At 41.7% G+C, this 23,496-nt stretch overlaps 1 protein-coding gene and 1 non-coding gene across 2 annotated transcripts in view; one reads left to right on the top strand and one right to left on the bottom strand.

Annotated features, from left to right (window-relative positions):
* The window catches only part of MYO6 (myosin VI), a 98,384-nt gene extending 79,660 nt beyond the window's left edge, over nucleotides 1–18,724 (bottom strand). Inside the window, exons 1-5 of the mRNA XM_052645655.1 lie at nucleotides 18,608–18,724; nucleotides 12,587–12,656; nucleotides 8,610–8,683; nucleotides 5,442–5,571; nucleotides 3,305–3,410 (exon numbers count right to left, since the gene is read on the bottom strand). Of these exons, the coding sequence (XP_052501615.1) occupies nucleotides 3,305–3,410; nucleotides 5,442–5,571; nucleotides 8,610–8,683; nucleotides 12,587–12,656; nucleotides 18,608–18,724 (497 nt within the window). The remainder of the gene's footprint in view (nucleotides 1–3,304; nucleotides 3,411–5,441; nucleotides 5,572–8,609; nucleotides 8,684–12,586; nucleotides 12,657–18,607) is intronic.
* TRNAC-GCA (transfer RNA cysteine (anticodon GCA)) lies at nucleotides 1,289–1,360 on the top strand. The gene has a single exon. It is a non-coding gene; the product is annotated as a tRNA-Cys (tRNA).
* Nucleotides 18,725–23,496: the final 4,772 nt, after the last annotated feature.

The raw sequence follows: 23,496 nt of genomic DNA, 5'->3' as shown, positions 1-23,496 counted from the left end.
GACAAAAAATAAAAAAGAATTATAACTGCAAGTCATAATGGGAACATGATTAACCTAACATTATAAAATAACTGTATACAATTTGGGGGAGTCAAGCAGAATGATGCTGTAAGTGGAAGTGTATACATGCACATGTTTTCATCTGCCCAGCCAGTCTATGTCTTTGGGTGGTGTATTTAATCTATTTACATTTAAGGTAATTATCAGTACCTATGATCCTATTACCGTTTCTTTAAGTGTTTGTGGTTTATTTTCTCTAGGTCTTTTCCTTGCTTGTTTCCTGCCTAGAGAAGTTCCTTTAGCTTTGTGGTAAAGCTCGTTTGGTGGTGCTGAATTCTCTTAACTTTTGCTTCTCTGGAAAGCTTTTGATTTCTCCATCAAATCTGAAGGAGAGTCTTGCTGGGTAGAGTATTCTTGGTTGTAGGATCTTCCCTTCATCACGTTAAATGTATCATGCCATTCCTTTCTGGTTTGTAGAGTTTCTGTTGAGAAATCACCTGACAGCCTGATGGGAGTTCCCTTGTACGCTATTTGTTATTTTTCCCTTGGTGCTTTTAATATTTTGTCTTTAACTTGTGTCAGTTTGATTACTATGTGTGTATCCTACCTGGGAATCTCTTTGGGTTCCTCGACTTGGTTGACTATTTCCTTTCCCATGTTGGGGAAATTTTCAGCTATCATGTCTTCAAATATTTTCTCAAGTCCTTTCTGTCTTCTCCTTCCGGGACCCCTATAATGTGAATGTTGTTGTCTTTGAGGTTGCCCCAGAGGTCTCTTACGCTCTCTTTACTTCTTTTCATTCTTTTTCCTATCTTCTGTTTTCTGGCAGTGACTTCCGTCACGCTGTCTTCCAGGTCATTTATCCATTCTTCGGCCTCAGCTATTCTGCTACTGACTCCTTCCAGTGTATTATTTATCTGTTTGTTTGTTCTTCTAGGTCTTTGGTAACCATTTCTTGCATCTTCTCCACTGTTTTCCCAAGATCCTGGATCATCTTCACTATCATTTTTCCAAATTCTTTTTCTGGAAGGTTGCCTATCTCCACTTCATTTAGTTGTTTTTCTGGGGTTTTATCCTGTCCCTTCATCCAGAACACAACTTTCTGCTTTTTCATCCTGTAATGTGATCTTTGTTTTAGCTGCTGTGTGACTGTGGTTCTTCTTGCTTCTTCTGTCTCCCTCTGATGGAGGAAGCTAAGAGGCTTGTGTAAGCCTCCTGATTGGAGGGAATGGTGAGGGGACAAGCTGGGTCTTGCTCTGATGGGCAGGGCCTTACTCAGTAAACTACTTCCCTGGTAGCTCAGACGGTAAAGCGTCTGCCTGCAATGCAGGAGACCCAGGTTCGATCCCTGGGTTGGGACAATCCCCTGGAGAAGGAAATGGTAGCCCACTCCAGTATTCTTGCCTGGAAAATCCCATGGACGGCAGAGCCTGGTAGCCTACTATCCATGGGGTCGCAAAGAGTCAGACATGACTGAGCGCCTTCTCTTTACTCAGTAAAGCTTTAATCCAATTATCTGCTGATGGATGGAGTTACACTCCCTCCCTGACAGCCTAAGGAGACCCAGCCCTGAGGTCTATGGACTTTAGAGCAGGGTTAATGGTAACCTCTAAGAGGGCTTATGCTATGGGGGACCTTCCAGGACTGCGGCTGTCAATGCTCCTGATTCTGTGATGAGCCCCTGCCGACTGACACCTCCACAGGAGACCCTCCAACACTAGCAGGTAGTTTTGGTTCAATCTCCCCTGGGGTCACTGCTCCTTTCCTCTGGGTCTTGGTGCACGCAAGACTTTGTGCCCTCAAAGACTGAAGTCTCTGTCTGCCACAGTCCCATGGAAGTCCTAAAATCAAATCCCACTGGCCTTCAAGGTCAGATTCCCTGGGGAGGTCCAGTCTCTTTGTCAGGTCCCCAGCCTGGGTAGCCTGACATGGGGTTGAGAACTTTCACAACAGTGGGAGAACTTCTTCGGTATTTTTCTCCAGTCTGTGGGTCACCCACCTGGCAGGAACGGGATTTTATTTTCTTGCGATTATGCTCCTCCCACCATCTCACTGTGGCTTCTTCTTTGTCTTTGGACATAGGGTAACTCTTCTGGTGGGTTCCAGTGTCCTTCTGCCTGTCGATGGTTTTTCAACAGCTAGTTGCAAGTTTGGTGCCCTTGCAGGAGGAGATGAGTGTATGTCCTTCTATACTGCCATCTGGAACTGGCAGCCTATATTTCTAATTTTAATATTATTTACCACATCTAACACTGAAACCTGAATCATGTACTGGAATGACTCATTTAAATATTACAGATTTGTATTTAAAGTCTTTGACATCAGCATTATTTTTTTAGAACTTTTTGGGAACATTCTGATCTTAACCAACTATTGTGTCTGAAATATGATATACATTACACATAGAAATATTTATCTTTGACGCTGGGAGGAAGGTTATGGGGAGGTAGAAACAAGAAGGTCAGTCATCATACACTTAAGCTAAAAAATTATTCTGACCACTCTAATAGCAGGAATATTGAAAACAGAATGTAATGGTTGGATTTTGAAGGAATGGTTGGAGATTTCCCTTTGCCTAACCAGCACTGGTCTCCTCTAGGATCCTCCTGAGAATAACATATCAGAGCTAGATTTCAAAAATTTCCAGCTTAGCTTCCACATAAGGGGCCTGTTTTTGCAACAGAAACAGAGCCCACCATTTCAAACTGTGTCATAAAGCATGCAAAATACACAAGGTTAATCTGGTCAGATCTCAAGGAGATCTTTGTTAACTGTTTGTTCATATCATGTTCAAGGCAACCCTATTCACAAGAGTCAAGAGATGGAAGCAACTCCAGTGCCCGCTGATGAGTGAATGGATAAACAAGATGTGATATATCAACATGACAGAATATTACTTCTTAAAAATGAGGAAAATGCTAACACATGCCTCAACATGGATGAACTTTGAGGACATCGTGCTACTGGGGGAAAACCAGTCACAGGAAAACAAAAAGTTGTACATTTCACCTACATGAGGTGTCCAGAGTAGTCACAATCAAAAAGGCAGGGAGTAAGAACAGTAGTTGCCTGGCATTTGGGTCGCTCAGGGGGGAACGCAGAGTTGTTTAAAGGGCATAGGATTTTAGTTTTGCAAGATGAAAAGTTCTGGAGATTGGCTGAGCAACAATGTGAATATACTTAGCACTGCTGAACTGTACACTTAGAAATAGTTAAAATGGTAAATTTTATGTTGTATATTTTTTTTTACCACAACTAAAAATAACTTGTTCAAAACATTTTAGGTCAGCTAAATATTCCTCACCTTAGAACAAATTTTGTATTTTCTGTTTTGCCAGCTCCTGATTCTCCAGATACAATGATGGACTGACTCATCTTGAGCACCTTCATGTCTCGAAAAGCCTTATCAGCTGGAGTCAAAATAATACCACACTGTTAGTGATGAACAAAGTATAAAAATTTCCAAATGACAGAAAGTCCATTTACTAACAAAAAGCACTTGTGCTGAAAGAAATTATAAATGTGTGTTTACAGTTACCAAAATTTTTAAATAAAATCATTTAAAAGTATTCAAAACATCTCTACAAGTATATACTTTAAATGTTCTCTATAATTATCCTGACAGCTAAGTGATATGAAGTCCAAATAAACAACTCTTATATTTGCACTAGAATGTCTCCATATTATGAGCAGTGGCTCAGTTTTTCCTAATACCAGAACATATTTTCAGAGAGATGAAAAATGCTCACTATACATAACTAATGACATCCCCAGAGAATTAAACAAAAAGTAACAAGCTACCAATTAAGAAATCTGGCAGCCAAAATTTCTGCTGGAGAAAAAAAGAAAACACAACTGCACAACAGATCTGTGGTTTTTTTTTCCCTCCTGTAATTCTACCATTAAACATAGACATCTTGCAGAATTTACCAACATTTCAAAAACAGGCAAAATTAACTGCTTTCAATTGTTTAGATATGCCGTTCTTTATATATACAATTTTTAACTATCTTCATTATCCTCCAACAATTTAAGCTATATCTTTTGGACTTTGCAGACAAGATGACCACAATTTGATTCTGTTAAAGTGGACTAAATTAAAGTAAATTTAATTAAAAATGAAGTCCTGATAAGTTGAGCCCTATATGGCAGCTATTTCTCACCCCAGGCAGGTGCTACCCATACCAGTGAAGAAGGCTCTACAGATGGCTTTTTCTCTAAGGACCCAGTGCAAACTCACGCAAGAGTGTTCACACCCCTTTGACCAATTCATCAGCAATCTGTTTCACCCAATTCCGTGGAACTGTCGTAAACACTTTTTTAGTAGTAAGCAACTACATTTTAAACATGTAACTCTGTAGTGATGAACTTGCTCACCATTTCGCCAGCTGATAGAACGCATGCAGATGCCCATCAGAGCATCAAAGAGCCAGCTGCACTGGACTGCGTGAGTGAGTGAAGTCGCTCAGTCGTGTCCGACTCTTTGCAACCCCGTGGACTACTAGGCTCCTCCGTCCATGGGATTCTCCAGGCAAGAATACTGGAGTGGGTTGCCATTTCCTTCTCCAGGGGATCTTCCCGACCCAGGGATCAAACCCAAGTCTCCCACATTGGAGGCAGACGCTTTAACCTCTGAGCCACCAGGGAAGCCCCATACTCACTCTGCCTAGCAGCACCCAGAACGTGTGCAGTCAGATCTGGAGGTGAAGCCCAGTCAAGCCAAAACACAGGTACGAAGAGAAACTAACTGCGCTAAACACCTGAACCAAAACGTGTCACATTTTAACTGCTGGTTATGTCTGAATTCCAAGGCTTAGGTAGCATCTCTGTACTTGTAGCCACCAGCTATGGGGGATGCCTCTCAAGCAACTCTGTCTCTGCTTTTCAGAGCTAAAGTGCTTCGAGATGAGAGACAGTGCCCAAGAAAGGCGAAGACCGACGCTGCTGCCATTCCATGCAGATTCTCCAGAGATATGAAACATGTGTCACTGTCCCGTCCTTTACAATTTAAGATGCCCTGATGAGGGATAAAGCATGGAAGGCGTTTGTTCTCACATCCCCCTTCTAGCTGAGGTAAACACTCACAAGCAAGGGTAAGAGCGAATGGTCTGGGCCTCCTTCTTAGTTGTAGAAGGAGAACACTTTAAAGATGGAGTCAAACAAAAACATTAGGTCACATTTTATTACGACCTACTTTCAACTGGATAGACACACTTAAGAGAACACAGGCCTTTAACAAAGGTAATGAGGTACAACCACCCCATGAGTCGGCAGCCAAAGTACTCCTCCCCACCCTGTGTGAGCGACACGCTCCTAACACAGGGACACAGTCAGGCGTACACAGGCCTTCATGCAGTCGATTCATGGTATCTTCTACTAGTCCAAAGGAAAACTGAATGAGTGCGTACAACTGAAATAAAAGATATAACGAAATTACTTACCAATTGCAAACACATGGGGTGGCATCGTCCCAAGAGATTTTCCTTGGTACGACTTTATTGTATCTGAAGAATAGATTTTAGGTATGTCAAAGTATGGGTTCACTGCAATCAGAATGTTGGCCACATAGGTCTAAATGGGAAAAGCGTAAACATCAAATTTTCCAATTATTATTTTCATTTCAAATCAAACAAAGCTCATAAGTGAAAGAACATACAGCAAGTAGACACCCCCAATTCTCTCTGTAACTAGAAATACCAAATTTGCATTTCTGGCCCTAAACATTCCTGATCTCTATTGGACTCCTATTTCTTCAACACTTAATAAATATTTACATCTTCTTATCCCATAGGCATCTAAAACTCGCCACATCCAAAATCAAAATCACGTCTCTTGACCTTCCTTTGCATCAAAGGAAACACACTCCCTTCCACCCGCCCTCCCAGGTTCAAGACACCACCACCAGATCTGCATGGGCAGAGCTGAGCCCCTGCTCCTCCGTCTCAGACATCTTCTGCTGACTCCACTTACAACATCTGCTCTATCCCTACGGCCTGCATGTTGCTTGTTTGTATCCCTTGTCTAGACTACTTTCTTCACTGGAGTGTAACACAGCTACTAAAGAGTGTAGCATAGCTCATGGAACCCTTGAGGCCTGTGCCCATCACTGAAAACCTAGGACTGATTTGGCTCTGCAGTGACCACTTGGTCCCAGACTTTTGCAAAACACCATATGCTAACTACTGCCTAGAATACTGACGGGCTAAATGTTTGATGAGCAATGAAGCTTACTTTCAAATTTGAAATTTCATCGTGGCTTCAAAAGACCGAAAAAAAAAAATGCCACCAGTAGGATTTATAAAATTCTTTGTGGGTAGAAAGAGAGTTGTGGTTTAGCAATTGGTTGTGGTTTGCAAACCAAACTAGGGCATAGAGGACCATATTTTTTTTCTCTTCTGCTTCCCTTCTTCTGGAACGGAAATGATGTGGAAACCCCAAACTCTCAGCCTGCTCATCTAAAATTCAGTGAATGCTCTCAAACCTGTTTCCTGGGGTGGGGTGAAAAGTAAATTCCAGTTAATAATCTTTCCATGGAAAACAAAAGGAAAAGTAATAGAGACTTTAGTAACCAAGGAAAATGTTAAATGTCTATGGGAGAATGGTGGCAATTCTGGTCAATGAGAAGTATAAAAATATCCAACTCAAACTATTCTGAACTGCTTCACTCTCTTACATAATGTTACAGTAATAACTATTTTGTTTGTGTGTTGCTGGTATTTAATGGTTTTATAACTAAAAGGCATAACTGGCTAGGCAAAAACCTACCAGTTAACGGCTTTCATTAACTTTGAAAACACTGGTTTTCCAAACAAGAGCTGATGATGCTAAACAGCCACTGTCTCACAGAGGCTGTACACCCAGCTGCGTGCACATCTTAGGGAAAGAAGGTCAGAACAAAGAGGAGTAATCCTAAGATGCTCCAGAGTGATGCAGACTCACACATGAGGGACAAAACCTTAAAATTTCACAAATAAGTGATTATTTCTATCAAGTACGTGATTCAGCAGAGACCTGTTGATCAAATGTAGTGCTAAGCATCTTATGAAAGTACAATGAATTCTGCATGTAAACCTTCAGTTATCAGTGGCCACAGTCAGCAAGCAGAACATCACCACTGCATAGGAAACATTAATGGCAGTGAAAATTCCGGGGTGAGAAATTTATGTATAATCATCCCAAATAAAAACCAACTATCTCAGTGTTTTGTTGAGTAAGATGATTCTGTAAAGGTAGTTTAAAATGTGTAAGCTTCAAGAAAAAGATATTAAAACAATTAAAATTTGCTCAGGTAAGTAAAACTGATTCACTACCACCAAGTAATGTAGACATGTAAAGAAAAAATTGTGGCCAGTTCTACCTGAAAGATGGTTACAGCTGTATCAACTTTTACTGACCTATTACAAGTTAAACTGCTTTAACAAACTTTAAAAACTATTATCTTAGTACCTAAAACATTTAGCACACATTAGATACTCCACATTAGTCTGCTGATTAAATGAATTTTGCTTCCAAATATATTTCTAAGTAAGAATAGCCATATCTACATTAACCTAAATATACTATTTAGTTGAATTTGGGGAAAACAAAAACAAAAACAAAAACAAAGAGAAAAGGAAAGACTTAATACTATGTATAAGTGAAGATAAATTCTTTTGGAAAAGACTAACTAGATTAGTTCTATTTCCCAGCTGTCACTGATTGGACAGATGGCAAAGACTAAAGGTAATTTAGTCAGAATTAAGTAAGTACAATTAGGCAAACTGATAGTGATATAAAAAATTAAGAACGTCATTTGATCTAGGACGTGTCAAAGAAGCCATGTGTTTTCTTCTTTCAAAAATAATGAAGAGTCCCATCTTTATAACAGGAGAGCTACATCAGGGTAATTTATCTCCAGCCAACAAAGGAACCTCTAACTAGAATAAAACCTCATACATGCCCAGTGAATCATGATCGTTAAAACATACCATTTAAGCATTCATCTGAATGCTTTGGTGCAAACTCTATTTAATACACTAGAAGCACTGTCTGTCATTTTTAAATATCTGGGCTTTTAAGGAAAGTTCTCTCTTTGGAATCAAATATTGCAACTATTCAGGCTCATGGTCAGCATTTCCGTGTTCCTGAAATTTCCTCACATACTGCCTTCTATTCTAATTTACATTTTCTGTCATCCAAGTTTTTAATTTCATTGTGTATGCCTTAAGTCTGACTTAAATGTTTTGCAGAACAATGTGGAAAGTGCATTAATTAAACACATCTATAGATATATGCCAAAAATTTAAAAATCAAAGTTCAAAATAATTAATGCTTTTTTAAATAACCAAATTGGATAGATTTAAGGCTGAAAAATATTAGATGATGCCCTGAATTCATTATTTCATTCCACGAATATTTCTTAAGTACCGTGTACCATGCCTGGTCTAAGCTCTGGAATTAAGAGCAGTAAATTATGAAAAAATTGTCATCCTCATGGAGCTCAGGCTCCATTCAACAGGCTCAGGTCAAGTGTGATCTCCTGGTAAGAAAATTTCAAGCTCAATAAAATCAAACAGCAGCATGTAAAATAATAACCCCCACAAAACTTAAACCACAGGTAAAATACTTACATAAATTCTGTCTTTACTGTATCGAACTTTGATGTTATGGAGTAGTGTGGCTTCATTTAAATACATTAATGAACCTGAGATGGAAATTTTGTAAATCATTAGATATCTGAAGGAAAAAAGCAAAATAAAACAATGCCATCTTAATCTGAATCACTAGGACCTAAGCTAAAATTCACCTGTTAGGTTAAGTTTAATTCCATCTTTTCCCTGGTACCTGTAAACTCCAGAAGCTGATTTAAAATATATCTAGCTTACATACATGTTATAATGATATTTTTGAACAAACTTTCAGCAAGAGGAGTGTCTCCAGTGAGTATCATGTGAACACACAGTGAGGAGGGCTTCGCTGGTTGCTCAGCTAGCAAAGAATCCGCCTGCAATGCAGGAGACCGTGGTTCGATCCCTGGGTTGGGAAGATCCCCTGGAGAAGGGATAGGCTACCCACTCCAGTAATCTTGGGCGTTCCTGGTGGCTCAGTCGATAAGGAACCTGCGGCAAGCCAGTCCAGTTTTCTTGCCTGGAGAACTCCCATGGACAGAGGAGCCTGGCAGGCTACAGTCCACAGGGTTGCAGAGTCGGGCACAGCTGAGCGACTAAGCACACACATGCAGTAATGAAGTTTGGCTAAAATGGTAGGCACCACTCAAGTGGAAAGACAGCACTACTTCAGACAGTGCTGACTCTTAACAATATTTACTGTTTGTTTACAGGGCGGCACCAGCTCTCGGGTGTGGCCTGCTGGACCTCGTTCCCTGACCAGGGGTAGAACCCCAGCTTCCTGCACTGGGAACTGACCCTCAGCCACGGACCACCAGGGAAGTCACAGAGAGTGCTGAGTTTACACATTTCTGACACAGCAAAGATTAGTGGATGACACTAATCCAATATGATGCTCAGAATTTTATAGAAAATAAAAAAGATGAAATTTCAGAATGTGAAGGGAACAGGTCATTCAGTCAGTGCTTCACAACTGATATGACAAAGTAAGAATCCTGGAGAAATCATGTGTGTCTTAAACTAGAACAGCAGCATCAGGGTTTTCTGATGTCTGTTCCACTAACACTCTGACACACTCGATTCTCCCGGCCTGATTTACAGCCCCAGCCCACAGCTGGCTGAGCTCCATTTTCACGTTTCTACCACACGCTCAGGCAGACAGGCCTACTCTTACCCCACTCACTCCGTTTCCATCATCTGCCCCACCACTCCCCACTCATCTGTTCTGCAAGGTGAGTGTGTACGAGGACCCTCCTCTCCCCTTCCTTGCTCTGAACTCACTTCCAAGTCCTTCAGCTCAGTTCAGTCGCTCAGTCGTGTCCGACTCTTTGCGACCCCATGAATCGCAGCACACCAGGCCTCCCTGTCCATCACCATCTCCCGGAGTTCACCCAGACTCATGTCCATCGAGTCAGTGATGCCATCCAGCCATCTCATCCTCTGTTGTCCCCTTCTCCTCCCGCCCCCGATTCCTCCCAGCATCAGAGTCTTTTCCAATGAGTCAATTCTTCGCATGAGGTGGCCAAAGTACCGGAGTTTCAGCTTTAGCCTCATTCCTTCCAAAGAAATCCCAGGGCTGATCTCCTTTAGAATGGACTGGTTGGATCTCCTTGCAGTCCAAGGGACTCTCAAGAGTCCTCTCCAACACCACAGTTCAAACACATCAATTCTTCAGCGCTCAGCCTTCTTCACAGTCCAACTCTCACATCCATACATGACCACTGGAAAAGTCCTTACACATGTAATAAAGTGCAGCACAGCACTCGCCTCATGGAAGGCACTCACAATTAACACAGTCTGGGCCTCTGAAATGGCTCTTTCTTTCCAATTCCACAGTCTCAAGCCCAGTGCAGGTCTCAGCGCCACTTCTGTAATCACAGGAGCCTCCCTCCTGTCTACTGCCCCAGTCTCTCTTCCCTCTAACCCTGACTGCTCATGGCTCTCATCTAATCACACTAGTGGCGGCCTAGTCGCTAAGTTGAGTCTGACTCTGTGACTGCATGGGCTGTAGTCTCCCAGGCTCCTCTGTCCATGGAATTTTCCAGGCCAGAGTACTGGAGTGGGTTGTCACTTCCTTCTCCAGGGGATCTTGGCAACCCAGGGCTCAAACCAAGGTCTCCTGCATCTCCTGCACTGCAGGCGGAATCTTTACTGACTAAGGCACTAGGGAAGCTTATAACTACACTAGACCCCTGACTAAACCTCTTTCTTCCTCAAAAATCATCAGTGGGCCTCCATCAACTACCAAAGTCCATATTCAAGTCCAGTATTCAAGGCCCTTAGTAAACCAGCACTCAACTGACCTTTTCATGTAATTTTCCGTAACTCTCTTTAATATGGTCTAACTTGCAGGCAGACTAAACCACTCATCAAACTCAAATATCATGCCTCTGCATCTCTGTGTCAAAAACCTACCTGTCCTTTACGGTCAGCTCAAAGATGATCCCTCAAACAACACCTCCCCATTGACTCATTGGAAAAGACTCTGATGCTGGGAGGGATTGGGGGCAGGAGGAGAAGGGGAAGCCCAAGGATGAGATGGCTGGATGGCATCACGGACTCGATGGACGTGAGTCTGAGTGAACTCCGGGAGATGGTGATGGACAGGGAGCCCTGGCATGCTGCGATTCATGGGGTCGCAAAGAGTCGGACACGACTGAGCAACTGAACTGAACTGAACTGATGATCCTCACTACCCCACCCCCACGAGGACTACTTTCTCCTTTCTTCATGGTGCTTCCCACAGAATGCCAGAAAACACTGTCTTGATACATGAAAAGGACTGCTACCAATTCTGAATACCCTAGCAAGTTAAAACAGAGAAGAATTTTCTCTCTCATTTTACATACAGAACAATCTCATTCCTTTCTGTTGCTGTGGTTCTGACTGCTAATTAGAAAAATGTTATCCAATCAGACAAACTCTCTAGCAATTTTGGAATGGACGGGAGCTCCACATTTTTTTTCTCCAGTCTCTTACATCAATAACAACAGATACCATTTACTGAGAGGCTGTTAGAGCTCAGGCACTGTGCCAAGCATTTTATATGTATCATCTCTAAGGATGAAACAGAATCATTATTAGTCCCATTCAACAGAGAAGCCCAAAGGAGAGACAGAAACTGCCCACAGGCACCCAGCTTCCTAACTGCATAGTCAGAATCTGGGCACTGGATGCCCACCGCTACTCTTGTATTCTGCATCATAGATGGGAATCCTGCAGGCTTGCTCAAATGTGAACTCCAGAAAAACCAGCAAGGACAAAACACATTCCTTTCTTTACCTCTCTTCTTTAAATGGTTTTTAAAGTCACATACTTTTAAAGAAACCCATGACAACTGGACATGGCTCTTAAATCTTGCCACATAAAAGATGAAACACGATTACTGCTTCGTTTGGACAAGGTAAGAATATACATGGCCTACTGCTCTGGATATAATGCTTTTCCACCAAACATTCCACGGTAGTTATAAGTCAAACTAATGCTGCACTTTAATATACTGTTCTGAAATCAATTTTTCAATTAGTATTTATTGCACAGTATTTTTTAATGTTTTTTTCTTTCAAACAGAGGCATTAAACGGCTGCTTTTGACTCAACTTCCAAATTATTGAACCACATACACACACACACACAAAAAAAACCTGATTCCAGATGAGGTTCAAAATAACTCTTCCAAAAAAAAAAAAAACCCCATGAGATTTTTAACTTCAGGCTTCAGAGTAAATAAATTATTCCCATTCCCTGTATTTACACCACTGAGATAATACTAAACAGGCATTCAAGAGACTTCCTTCACCAAAGTCCATGTGAGAGACCAACGCATCTGTGACTGTGGGGCTCCTCCGTTCACAGAAACCTTCACATCAAACCTTTCTTCTCAACCAGGATAGTGCACCCTGTAATATAATCACTCATGTATTTTTGGAAGGAATGGTTCCCTTTTCTATGATGAGAACTACTTTTTAAACGGATACTTACAGTTATCTTCCACATCTTTTTTACTGTCCTCTTCTGCAGGGAACACTTGATTTATGAGAGCCAAAAATATCTAAGAACCAAAACAAGAGCTTATTAAACCAGAAGCTTATCAATGGTAAAGACAAAGCAGCTTAATTGTCTGCATACACTGAAATAATGGTGATAATATGCTCTTCATTAAGATGTAATACCAGATCCAACAAGTCATTAACACAAAAGAAGGATAACTTCAGTCCAATATATTATCCATTATTACTATGAACATGGAATCAGTAATAGAAATCAATAAAAAGAATCCTGTGCTCTAACACCCAGAGTGGCACAAAACAAGAAATATGTTAATACTAGCACACTGCATAGTACACTACACAGGCATGTTTTTTAATAACTTCTCAAAAAATAAAAATTTTAATGTGTATATATACTGCAATTTTGTTTTAAAACAGGAAAAAGTAACAGCCAATCAATCAAATACACTAACAGACTATAATTAATGCTACTGTCTGAGTAAAATACATTAGAGACAAAGTCCTATACAGGAATGTGTCAAAAATACACAGTACTGAAAACTATTAGGTACATAAAATTACAGTTACCTATGAATAAGTCTGGGTTTACTGTATCACTTAAATGCTATGGCAGAAACTCTAGAATTAAGATAGTATCTTGTAAGAAAGAAAGAATGATCTCAAATTACATCTAAAGAGAATTAAATTTTCTCCATGCCATTCTAATAGTTGCTTATACATTTCTAATTCTCAAACAACTACAATTACTCTTATGGCTGAAGTTCTGAACCATCCATATCAAATAAATCTCTAAGGAAAAGCTGCTCAATGATTTTAGAATAATACGTATAAGTTCTATATATGAATATATATACAAGCATATAAGACAAGGCTACTGCTACAGTTTACAAAGTAAACTTAAAATCAGGCTGTTTGTACTACCAAAGTCATATCCAAATTAGAAAACTGTTATGCCCTGAAGACCCTAGAAGTTAATTATTTGGAACCCACTACACATGTTCTTAACATTATATGTGAGGGAAGGTTTAAAGGATAAATCACAAATAGAGAACTAATCTATAATGTACCTTGAGTATATTAATGGTGCTATAAAACAATCCACAATTTATAACAATGATTCCACAGGAAAAACACATTCAGAAATAGCTCCTGACGTCACAGGGCTACGCGCCACTTTCACAGCCTCAGCCACGAGGCTAAGGCCTCCCCAGACTACAGGTGTTGGCTCTGTTACGTTTGGAGCCTCTGAGAGGTCAGAAAAAGGGCTGTAGGAAAAAGCGTTCCTGCAGTGGGAACGGGAAGCTCAGAGCTGAAAGGCCTGTTCAGTTCAGTTCAGTCCAGTCGCTCAGTCATGTCCGACTCTGCAACCCCATGAATCGCAGCACACCAGGCCTCCCTGTCCATCACCAACTCCCGGAGTTCACTCAAACTCCCTTCTATCGAGTCGGTGATGCCATCCAGCCATCTCATCCTCTGTCGTCCCCTTCTCCTGCGCCCAATCCCTCCCAGCATCAGAGTCTTTTCCAATGAGTCAACTCTTCCCATGAGGTGGCCAAAGTATTGGAGTTTCAGCTTTAGCATCATTCCTTCCAATGAACACCCAGGACTGATCTCCTTTAGAATGGACTGGTTGGACCTCCTTGCAGTCCAAGGGACTCTCAAGAGTCTTCTCCAACATCAATTCTTCAGCATTCGGCTTTCTTCACAGTTCAACTCTCATATCCATACAATAACCACTAGAAAAACCACAGCCTTGACTAGACGGACCTTTGTTGGCAAAGTAATATCTCTGCTTTTTAATATGCTATCTAGGTTGGAGAAGGAAATGGCAACCCACTCCACTGTTCTTCCCCGGAGAATCCCAGGGACGGAGGAGCCTGGTGAGCTGCCACCTATGGGGTCGCACAGAGTCGGACACGACTGAAGTGACTTAGCAGGTTGGTCATAACTTCCTTTCCAAGGAGTAAGCATTTTTAATTTCATGGCTGCAGTCACCATCTGCAGTGATTTTGGAGCCCCCAAAAATAAAGTTTGACACTGTTTCCACTGTTTCCCCATCTATTTCCCATGGAGTGATGGGGTCTTAGTTTTCTGAATGTTGAGCTTTAAGCCAATTTTTTCACTCTCCTCTTTCACTTTCATCAAGAGGCTTTTTAGTTCCTCTTCACTTTCTGCCATAAGGGTGGTGTCATCTGCTTGTCTGAGGTTATTGATATTTCTTCCGGCAATCTTAATTCCAGCTTGTACTTCTTCCAGCCCAGCATTTCTCATGATGTACTCTGCATATAAGTTAGATAAGCAGGGTGACAATACACAGCCTTGACTGTACTCCTTTTCCTGTTTGGAACTAGTCTGTTGTTCCATGTCCACTTCTAACTTGTTGCTTCCTGACCTGCATACAGGTTTCTCAAGAGGCAGGTCAGGTGGTCTGGTATTCCCATCTCTTTCAGAACTTTCCAGTTTACTGTGATCCACACAGTCAAAGGCTTTGGCATAGTCAATAAAGCAGAAGGAGATGTTTTTCTGGAACTCTCTTGCTTTTTTGATGATCCAGCCTGTAGTGAGCCCTTAAAGCTAGTTTCTCTCCATCTTGTTTCATCCCCCAAATGACCACCAGCCTCCACCTTCTTCCCCCTTTAGGACTACTCAGTGAGAAAGAGGAAATTTATTTCATTAAGGCAGTTGTTTTCTCTTAGAGGGAGGAGGCTTTTTCTCCTCTCAAGAGATTGCAGTAAACACCTACCACCCAGCAAACACAGTGCATCCAGCTCCACGGAAACATGGGCAAAGGCAACCGCCCCCGTCTTGAGAAGATTACAGTGGAGTAGGAGGGGGGAAATGTAAACCAATCTCCAATCAAGCGTTTTGGAGGTTAAGGATGTACACCACTCCTCAGAGCAGAGTCATCAACAGTAAACTTGACTGCATGGGAGGAGGAGGAAGAGACAGCATCTGTGGGAAAACTCCAGAAAGGAGGGGACTTCAGTCCATCCTGAGAGATGGATTAGTGTGTGCTGAGCGCAGGGCTCTGGAGAGCGGCATTCCAGGCAAAAGGAGTACTGTGAGCAGAGACACACAGCACCACCCGGACCCCTGAGGACCGAGGGCGAAGGTTTGCAAGAGGAAGAGAAAGACACACAAGACCCAGGGTACAGCAAGAGTGTGAGGCGGCGACTGCTGGCCGACAAATACAAGACTAGCAATGCAGACTGGGAAAAGGAAAGGTAGCCCTAAATGCCGTGTGCTCAGGGCTTTAGTCTGAAGGCCAGCCAGCTGCAAATATGGAACATGAAGTCAACCGAGAGGTTCAAGACGGCATTTTTAACAGAATAAAAGATATCAGAAAATATCAGAATGCATCGCACATGAAAAAGACGTTTCATCTGAATACATACACGTGTGCTGTTGACATGAAATATCTATTTGTTATCAGTACACATACACACACACATGAATAATACACCTACCTAATGTGATTTAAAACCTATTTCTTACTATGTACCACAACTGAAAAACTTTAAAAGGCACTGTTATCATCTAAAACATGCTCCCCATGAGAGCTAACTACCTCTTCCACGCTTCCACTGTATCAGCAAACAGATCTGTTTAACTTGTCCATTGCTTTCTGTACTTTCTTAATTTTCAAATGCTGATGGTCATTACTCCATGAATCATCCACACAAGAGGCTGCTTCTCTTACAGACATTTTTAACCACATGGTTGTCATGACACTTTATAATTTATTAAGACTCTGACCAGGAAGTAGGGAGAGGGGGAATTAAAAGAAATCACTGAGAATTTGTTCACTTTCAAAAAAATCTGGTGAAAAGAAACTTCAATTTTAGTTACAAATAATCTATAATCCATACGGTTTTTATGACTCCACAATGTAAATTTTGTGTTTGAATGGATTCTATGTGTGCACTTGATTGATACTAACAAGGCACAGCAGAAAGCACATAAAATATTTAAAATACAAAAAGCATAGACCCATAAAGCAAGTTTCTTCCATCCTTGAACTGAATACTTGTGGATACAACAGAATACATATTAATATAACAGAATATAACTAAGAAATGTACTTTTCATTTCATTTTGTGGTTTTGATTTACTGTGCTAACAAAATATGTTAAAAAAAAAAAAAGACTCTGAAGGACAAAGAAAGGCTCACTACATTTCTGTCACTTCCCCCCAAATATACTACTTTGGAATACTGATAATCTTGAGTTAAAAGCACTTGAGAAACAGCAGCTGTAACAAGTGCACTCTGACCCTTTTTATTCCTGAAAGCAAGAGATAAAACTCCCACTTGAAAGGTCCCTCCCTCTACCAGGGGGAAAGAGACATGCTTATCACCAGGGGAGGGAATGGAGGCCAAGAGAAACCTGTGCAGAAAAACCCTGTCTTGTCAGACTAACCCCGGCCCTCCCTGCCACTTCTCCACAATTCACCACCCTTAGCCCAAAAGCCCCTGCCTTATCAATTCTTCTCAAAGAAGAATTGTTTCTTTGTCTAAAACACATAAAAGCCTCCTGGTCTGGTTACTTCTTTAATTCTTCATTCTCTTGTGAAGGCTGCCACGTTCATGCAAAAATGTGATAGAAGTTGTATGTGTTCCTACTGTGAATCTGTCTTATGTCAATTTAATTTTCAGGCCAGGAGATCCCAAAGGGTAGAGGAAAATTTTTCCTCCCCTACAACTTCAAATATATACAAATAATTGAGCTTATTTTTAAAATTCTTTCTTTTTTAGAACATGTACCGCATTGTTAAGTACAAATAGGTAGTTGTTAATAAAAGGAAAAACTAGAAACACTCTGTCTTTTCTTTCCTGAGGGGATCTTTAATTGGCCTCCTCTAACATGGCACATTATATATTATGCATTTAGGTTCCTGGGTTGTTTACAGTAACAGAATAGTTTTCTCTGTGAACAGACCTCATGAGAGATCTACCTTGTTTTTCTAAGGTTCCCAGAAGGATGGCAGTCATACGGCATTAGTTAACCATGTATCAGTAGAATATAAATTATTCATGAACAATGGCAGAGTCTAAAGTAAACAGAAATGATATCAACAAATTTAAGTTAGAAGTCCTACTTAACAGGAATATTTATTAAGCTTAGAAGAGTGAAGCTCTCCCACAAAACAGGCGCTACAGTCTCCATGAAAAATGAAGACTCCAGGTCACTTTTCCACCAGACTTTCATTTTGTTATGCAGTCTAGTCTGTGTCTAAGCCTAAAAGGAGACAGATACCATGTGTACAAAACAGAAATATGCTTTTAGGGTCTAAAAATGCCATTACAACAAAAAACAATAATAGATGGTTATGTTTAAGACTTAAGTACAGTATCTTTCCTTAATAGAATTATTTTTATTCTAATCACACAGTAAATTAACTAAATAAAAAGTTTTTAAAAAATAATTACAGAATGGATAAACAAGGTTCAATATCCTATGATAAACCATAATGGGAAAGAATATAAAAAAGAATGTATATATATGTATCACTTAATCATTTCGCTGTACAGCAGACATTAACACATTGTAAATCAACTATATTTCAGTTTAAAATGATTTTTAAAATTATTCAAAAGCTAAAGCAAACAGCAAAATTTCATATCATTCACTTTTCATATTTTTACTTGGTAACAGGATGCATATATCACAGATATATATTCATAACTTCAGTTATATGGCATCAGGAATAAAAATGGTACTGTTTATATTTTATTACATAGCTATTTCTTCTTAAGAATATGTTACTTACAGGCTCACTAAATTATTATCTGATTTTAGGAAGGGATATCATTTTCCCCCTGGGGGTCTATACCTCTAATTCAATCAAATGACTAGGTAGAAAACTATGATTCACTCCCCAGAAAACTGGTTCCCTTTATCTGAGCTAAAAAAAAAAAAACACACACCTACTTCACTAAAAAGGGAGATACCTAAGAAGTGAGATTTTGAAATCGTTCTGAGAAACTTCTTACCTTGCCTTTTTGGCCAAGGGGCTCAATAGTTAAGCTGTCGGGGCCAATATCCACGATGTTGCCCATCTGAAACCCCTCTGTGGGGTGCGGGGCCCACACGGGCCTTCCGTCCTCCATTTTCGAAGGGAGCTACCACGACCTCCTGTTTCAAAGGAACAAAGTAACGTGAATCACTTTGGAGTTTTTTGTTTTTTTTTTAAATAACAATCTTTCTTTCAGTTAACAAGTAAATCACAGTTCACAGAAAGACACGAGCACCCCTGCACGGGGAATCCTCGCCCCACCCTTTACCAACTGCACCGAAGGACCCAGCAGAGGCTGCTCCACCCAGGGGAGCACCTGCTCTGCCACCGCCTTCCTCCGACGGCGACTGCAGAGAGCTCACTACACTGCGAGCAGGACAAAGCAGAGAGCAGCGGCCACAGCGCTTACCTCCTGCCCACTCTCAGCTACGCTAGCACCTCCTTACTCAAAGACACCGAAAGACGCTTGTGCCCACACTCTCCTTCCGGGTGGCACTCTCAAATCTGCGATGTTCCCCGTGGATTCGTCATCAGGCCTAGCCCCTCATGAAGGATAAGGATGTCTGGGACATGGTTCAATCGAAAAACTGCTAACTGGTGGCAAGTCGGCAAAGTGCTTGCTGGTTAATGTCTTCCAGGCCATGGTGACATGATGGGATCTGCTGTCCGAAAAGCAGTCGATGTGATCATGGTGGCGGTGGTTTAGTCGCTAAGTCATGTCTGACTCTTGTGACCCCATGGACTGTAGCCCACCAGGCTTCTCTGTCCATGGGATTTTCCAGGCAAGAATACTGGAGTGGATTGCCATTTCCTTCTCCAAATGTGATCATATTTAAGTGCAATTCACAGTTAAGAAATAAACTGAGGATTCTCCATAGAAGTGAATGAGCACACTGCTTCAGATCTGGATGACCACACCTATATCTACACACCTTCTTTAAATAATCATATCCAGTTCCACGGCTTTAAACAGAATCTATATGTAAGTGATGGGCTTCCCTGGTGCCTTAGTGGTAAAGAATCTGCCTGCCAATGCAGGAGACATGAGTTGTGATCCTGTCGGGAAAATGCCCTGGAGAAGAAAATGGCAACCCACTCCAGTATTCTTGCCTGGGAAATCCCATGGATGGAGGAGCCTGGCGGGCTACAGTCCGTGGGGTCACAAGAGAGTCAGATATGACTTAGCCGCTAAACAACAACAGTTATGTGTAAGTGATACCCAAATTTACTCCTCCAGTCTGTAACACCACTGAATACCCAGGTATTTGCCTGCATGCTGGACACCTCCTTATGGAGATATCTAACAGATGCAACATTGCTATTAGTATTGTGTTATTATTACTCTGTTCCACTACATTTCTTATGTCAGTAAAGGCACCAGCAACATTCAGTTCAACCTGGAGTCATCCTCCGTTCTTTCAGCTCCTTCCAAATCCTCATTACCCCCTAATCCGACAGGCTCTACCTCCAATAGGTATCTTAAATCCACCCACTTCTCTGTAGCTCCTCTGCCATCCTGGTTAAAACCAACATGCCTTTTACCAGGACTCCCGTAATTAACTTAGTTGCCTACTTCTACTCTTGCCAACACTCACAGATCACCAGAAATTCTTTTGAAAGTTAAGTCTGATCACGATATACTGGCTGCATCAGGGCATGGTCCTCTTGTGGCCCCAAGGCCCAGCACGAAGCAGGCAACACAACATAAACTGAGAGAATGAAAGAATTGTTCACACAGTTTGGTAGCCTAGGAGGAACTGAAAGGTCTTAAAGTCTAGGTTTGAAATGAAGCTCCACCACTGTCTGACTAGCTCTTAAGTAAGTTAGTTAATCTCTCTGATCATTATCTTCATCCTTACCCATAAGTGATAATATCACTTACCTTACAGAATTGCTATGAGGATTAAGTGACATAAGGTTGAGATCCCCATTCTAGTGGCACCCAACTGTTGCTATCAACACTATCTTCTTCCCTTACATTTCCCCATAGGCTTTTTTTGAAGCCACCAATAAATTTCAAGAAAATTGGTCTTGTTAAGTTCTACATACAAAGGGAAACTACAGGACAGTTAAGAGAGATCATTTAGGAATCATTAAATATCTGGAGGAAAATCACAATAAAGCAAAACCCGCACAGTTCAAAAGAGAACAGCAAATTTCCTGGAACTATTCCAATTGTTTTCCCATTTTGAACCACTTGCTGCAGCTTCCCAGTTAAGACAACAGACTTAAAGGAGACTCAAATGCATACACCTACTGTTGTTCCTTCATCAAACTCCTAAATCTACTGCAAAAAGGCTCTGTGAAAAGGTATGAGTCCACAAGGCGGGGAGAACCCAGGAGACGACGACGACAACATTCCGGAAGCTGGGAAGTGAGTGGCTGGAGGACAGCTGACTCAGCACACCCGAGAGCCAAACCCCAGATCTGGGCGGAAGAAAGACAAAAGACAGCCCAAATTATACCACTGACACTCAAGAGACTTAAAACGACAGTCTTCTAGGAGCAAGGGTGAAAAGAGCTCTAACATAAGGGAGACTACACAGAAACTCTCTGAAAGAGACTTCCTAATGCCAGCCACATGCTCCACACACTGGGCAAACCCCTCCTCTCTCCCATCTTTGCCCCGAGAGAAACCTAGAGGTTCCTCTCCGAAGGAGTCAGGAAAGTGTTAGTCACTCAGGCATGTCCAACTCTTTGCGACCCCATGGACTGCAGCCCGCCAGGCTCCTCTGTCCATGGAACTCTCCAGGCAAGAATACTGGAGGGGGTTGCCATGCCTTCCTCCAGGGGCTCTTTCTGACCCCGGGATTGAACCCAGTCTCCCACATTACAGCTAGATTCTTTACCGTCTTAGCCACTCGGGAAGCCAACAGAGGGTCTCTGGAAAGAGAAACACCAGGAACAATGAAGGGTGTGCAGACCAAAACTTCTCTTCTTGACCAAACTTCACCGGGCCTCTGAGCCCTCTTCCTGCTGAGGCCTCAGCTGGGCCTTCCGAGTCTGTCCGGTCCTTGTTAAGCCTACAGAGGCCAGTTTAGCAAGAATGCTGCTAAGCCTGTTTAGGGAAATTCCCTCACCCTTGATATCTTATCAAGTTCCTCATCCCTCTGATATATAAATCCTTAAATTTGCCTTCAACAAGAGCCCCTTTAGTTCAGTTTAGCCCCCTACCTGTGCAGTTTCCACTTAGATTTTTGCATCCTCTGACCCCTGCTCACTGGCTCCAAGTCCCCAGCTGTCTTTGCTGTATTCCAAGTGGAACTCAGTCTCTCTCCCTACCGTAAACCCCCTATTATAGACTGAATGTATGTGTCTGCTGTGGACTGCATTGTATTCTTCTGAATATTCCTATGTTGCAGCCGTAATCCCCCTGTGACTGTCAGGAGACAGGGCCTTCAGGAGGTAATCCTGGTTACATGGCATCGCCCAAATCCAACAGGACTGGTGGCGTGGGGAGTGTTAGTCGCTCAGTCGTGTCCCAACTTTTTGCGACCCCATGGACTGCAGCTGCCAGGCTCCTCTGTCCCTGGAATTCTCCAGGCAAGAATAATGGAGTGGGTTGACATTTCCTTCTCAAGGGAATCTTCCCAACCCCAGGACTGAACCCAGGTCTCTGCACTGTAGGCAGATTATTTACCATCTGAGTCATCAGGGAAGCCCCAACAGGATTGGCAGCCTTACAAAAAAAGGCAAGAGAGCCATCTCTCCACCTCAGTGTACACATGTAGGGAAAGGCCAGCATACGTAGAGCATCCAGCAGAAACGTAGCTATCTGAAACCCAGAGAGAGTCCTCACCAGACTCCAACCATGCTGGCACCTGACCCCAGACTTCTGGCCCCCTAAGTGTGAGAAAATAAATGTTTGTCTAAGCAACCCAGTCTATGGTATTTTATTATGCCAGCACAAGCAATCTAACACACTTTTATGGTCCTAAATAAAGTTGTATTTGTCATCTTAACAAGTGTCAAGATAATTTTTCTGTAAGAACATAATAGCAGAAACAAAATGCTTATTAGGAGGTAAAAAAAGTACAGTTGAGGCAATTTTTTTTCTTCAGAAATCCAAGGAGGGGAGAAAAAGAGAAAGTGGGGGCAAAAAAGAAAAATAAAAGGAAAAAAAAAACAAAAAAATGAGACAAAGATTTCAGCCTCAAAATACCAGGAAAAGCAGATATCCTGCATCCTTCAAAATAAAGAGGAGAGAAAGCTTTGAAATATCCAAAGAAAACTCACCAGAACTGAAAGCCCTGATTTTCCAGAGTCTAACCAAAATGCCCATTAAATTCTCAACATAGTAACTGAAAACAGATTAAAAAAAAAAAAAAAACCTGTCAAATTTCAGAACACTAGACATAAAGAGAGGTTGAACATTCCCAGAGAGATGAGAGGAAAAAGGAGGAAAAAGCCTGAGTCACACCCGAAGGATTATGAATCAAAAAGGCTTCAGCAGCACTGAAAGCAGGAAATTAGTAAAGCAATGTCATCAAAGTTCTGAGGGAAGATGATTTCCAGCCTAGAACACTTGGGCAAGTTACCAATTCAAACTGGGGCACTGTGACTCCAGGAGAGCTACTTTGAGCACCATTCTCAAACACACCCACTGCCTTTGAACCAGCCCAGTCTGGCCCAGACTCTGATCTGAACTTATCTTACTCCGTGTCAATGCTATGGCTTGTAGCTGGAGGGGTGCTAGATGCTCACTCCCCCGTCTATTAAATTGAATATTATTTTATATCAAGGGCAAAGTAAAAAAGTGAAAGTCAGCTGCACAGTCGTGTCTGACTCTTCACTCTTCGTGAGTCCACGGACTACAGCCTATCCCACCCCTCTGTCCATGAAATTCCCCAGGAGAGTACTAGAGTG

Source organism: Budorcas taxicolor, chromosome 9 (assembly GCF_023091745.1).
Source record: "Budorcas taxicolor isolate Tak-1 chromosome 9, Takin1.1, whole genome shotgun sequence".
In the NCBI taxonomy this organism is placed as follows: Eukaryota; Metazoa; Chordata; class Mammalia; order Artiodactyla; family Bovidae; genus Budorcas; species Budorcas taxicolor.
The sequence above is the reverse complement of the archived record's forward strand: the minus strand, read 5'-3'. Positions and strand labels throughout refer to the sequence as shown.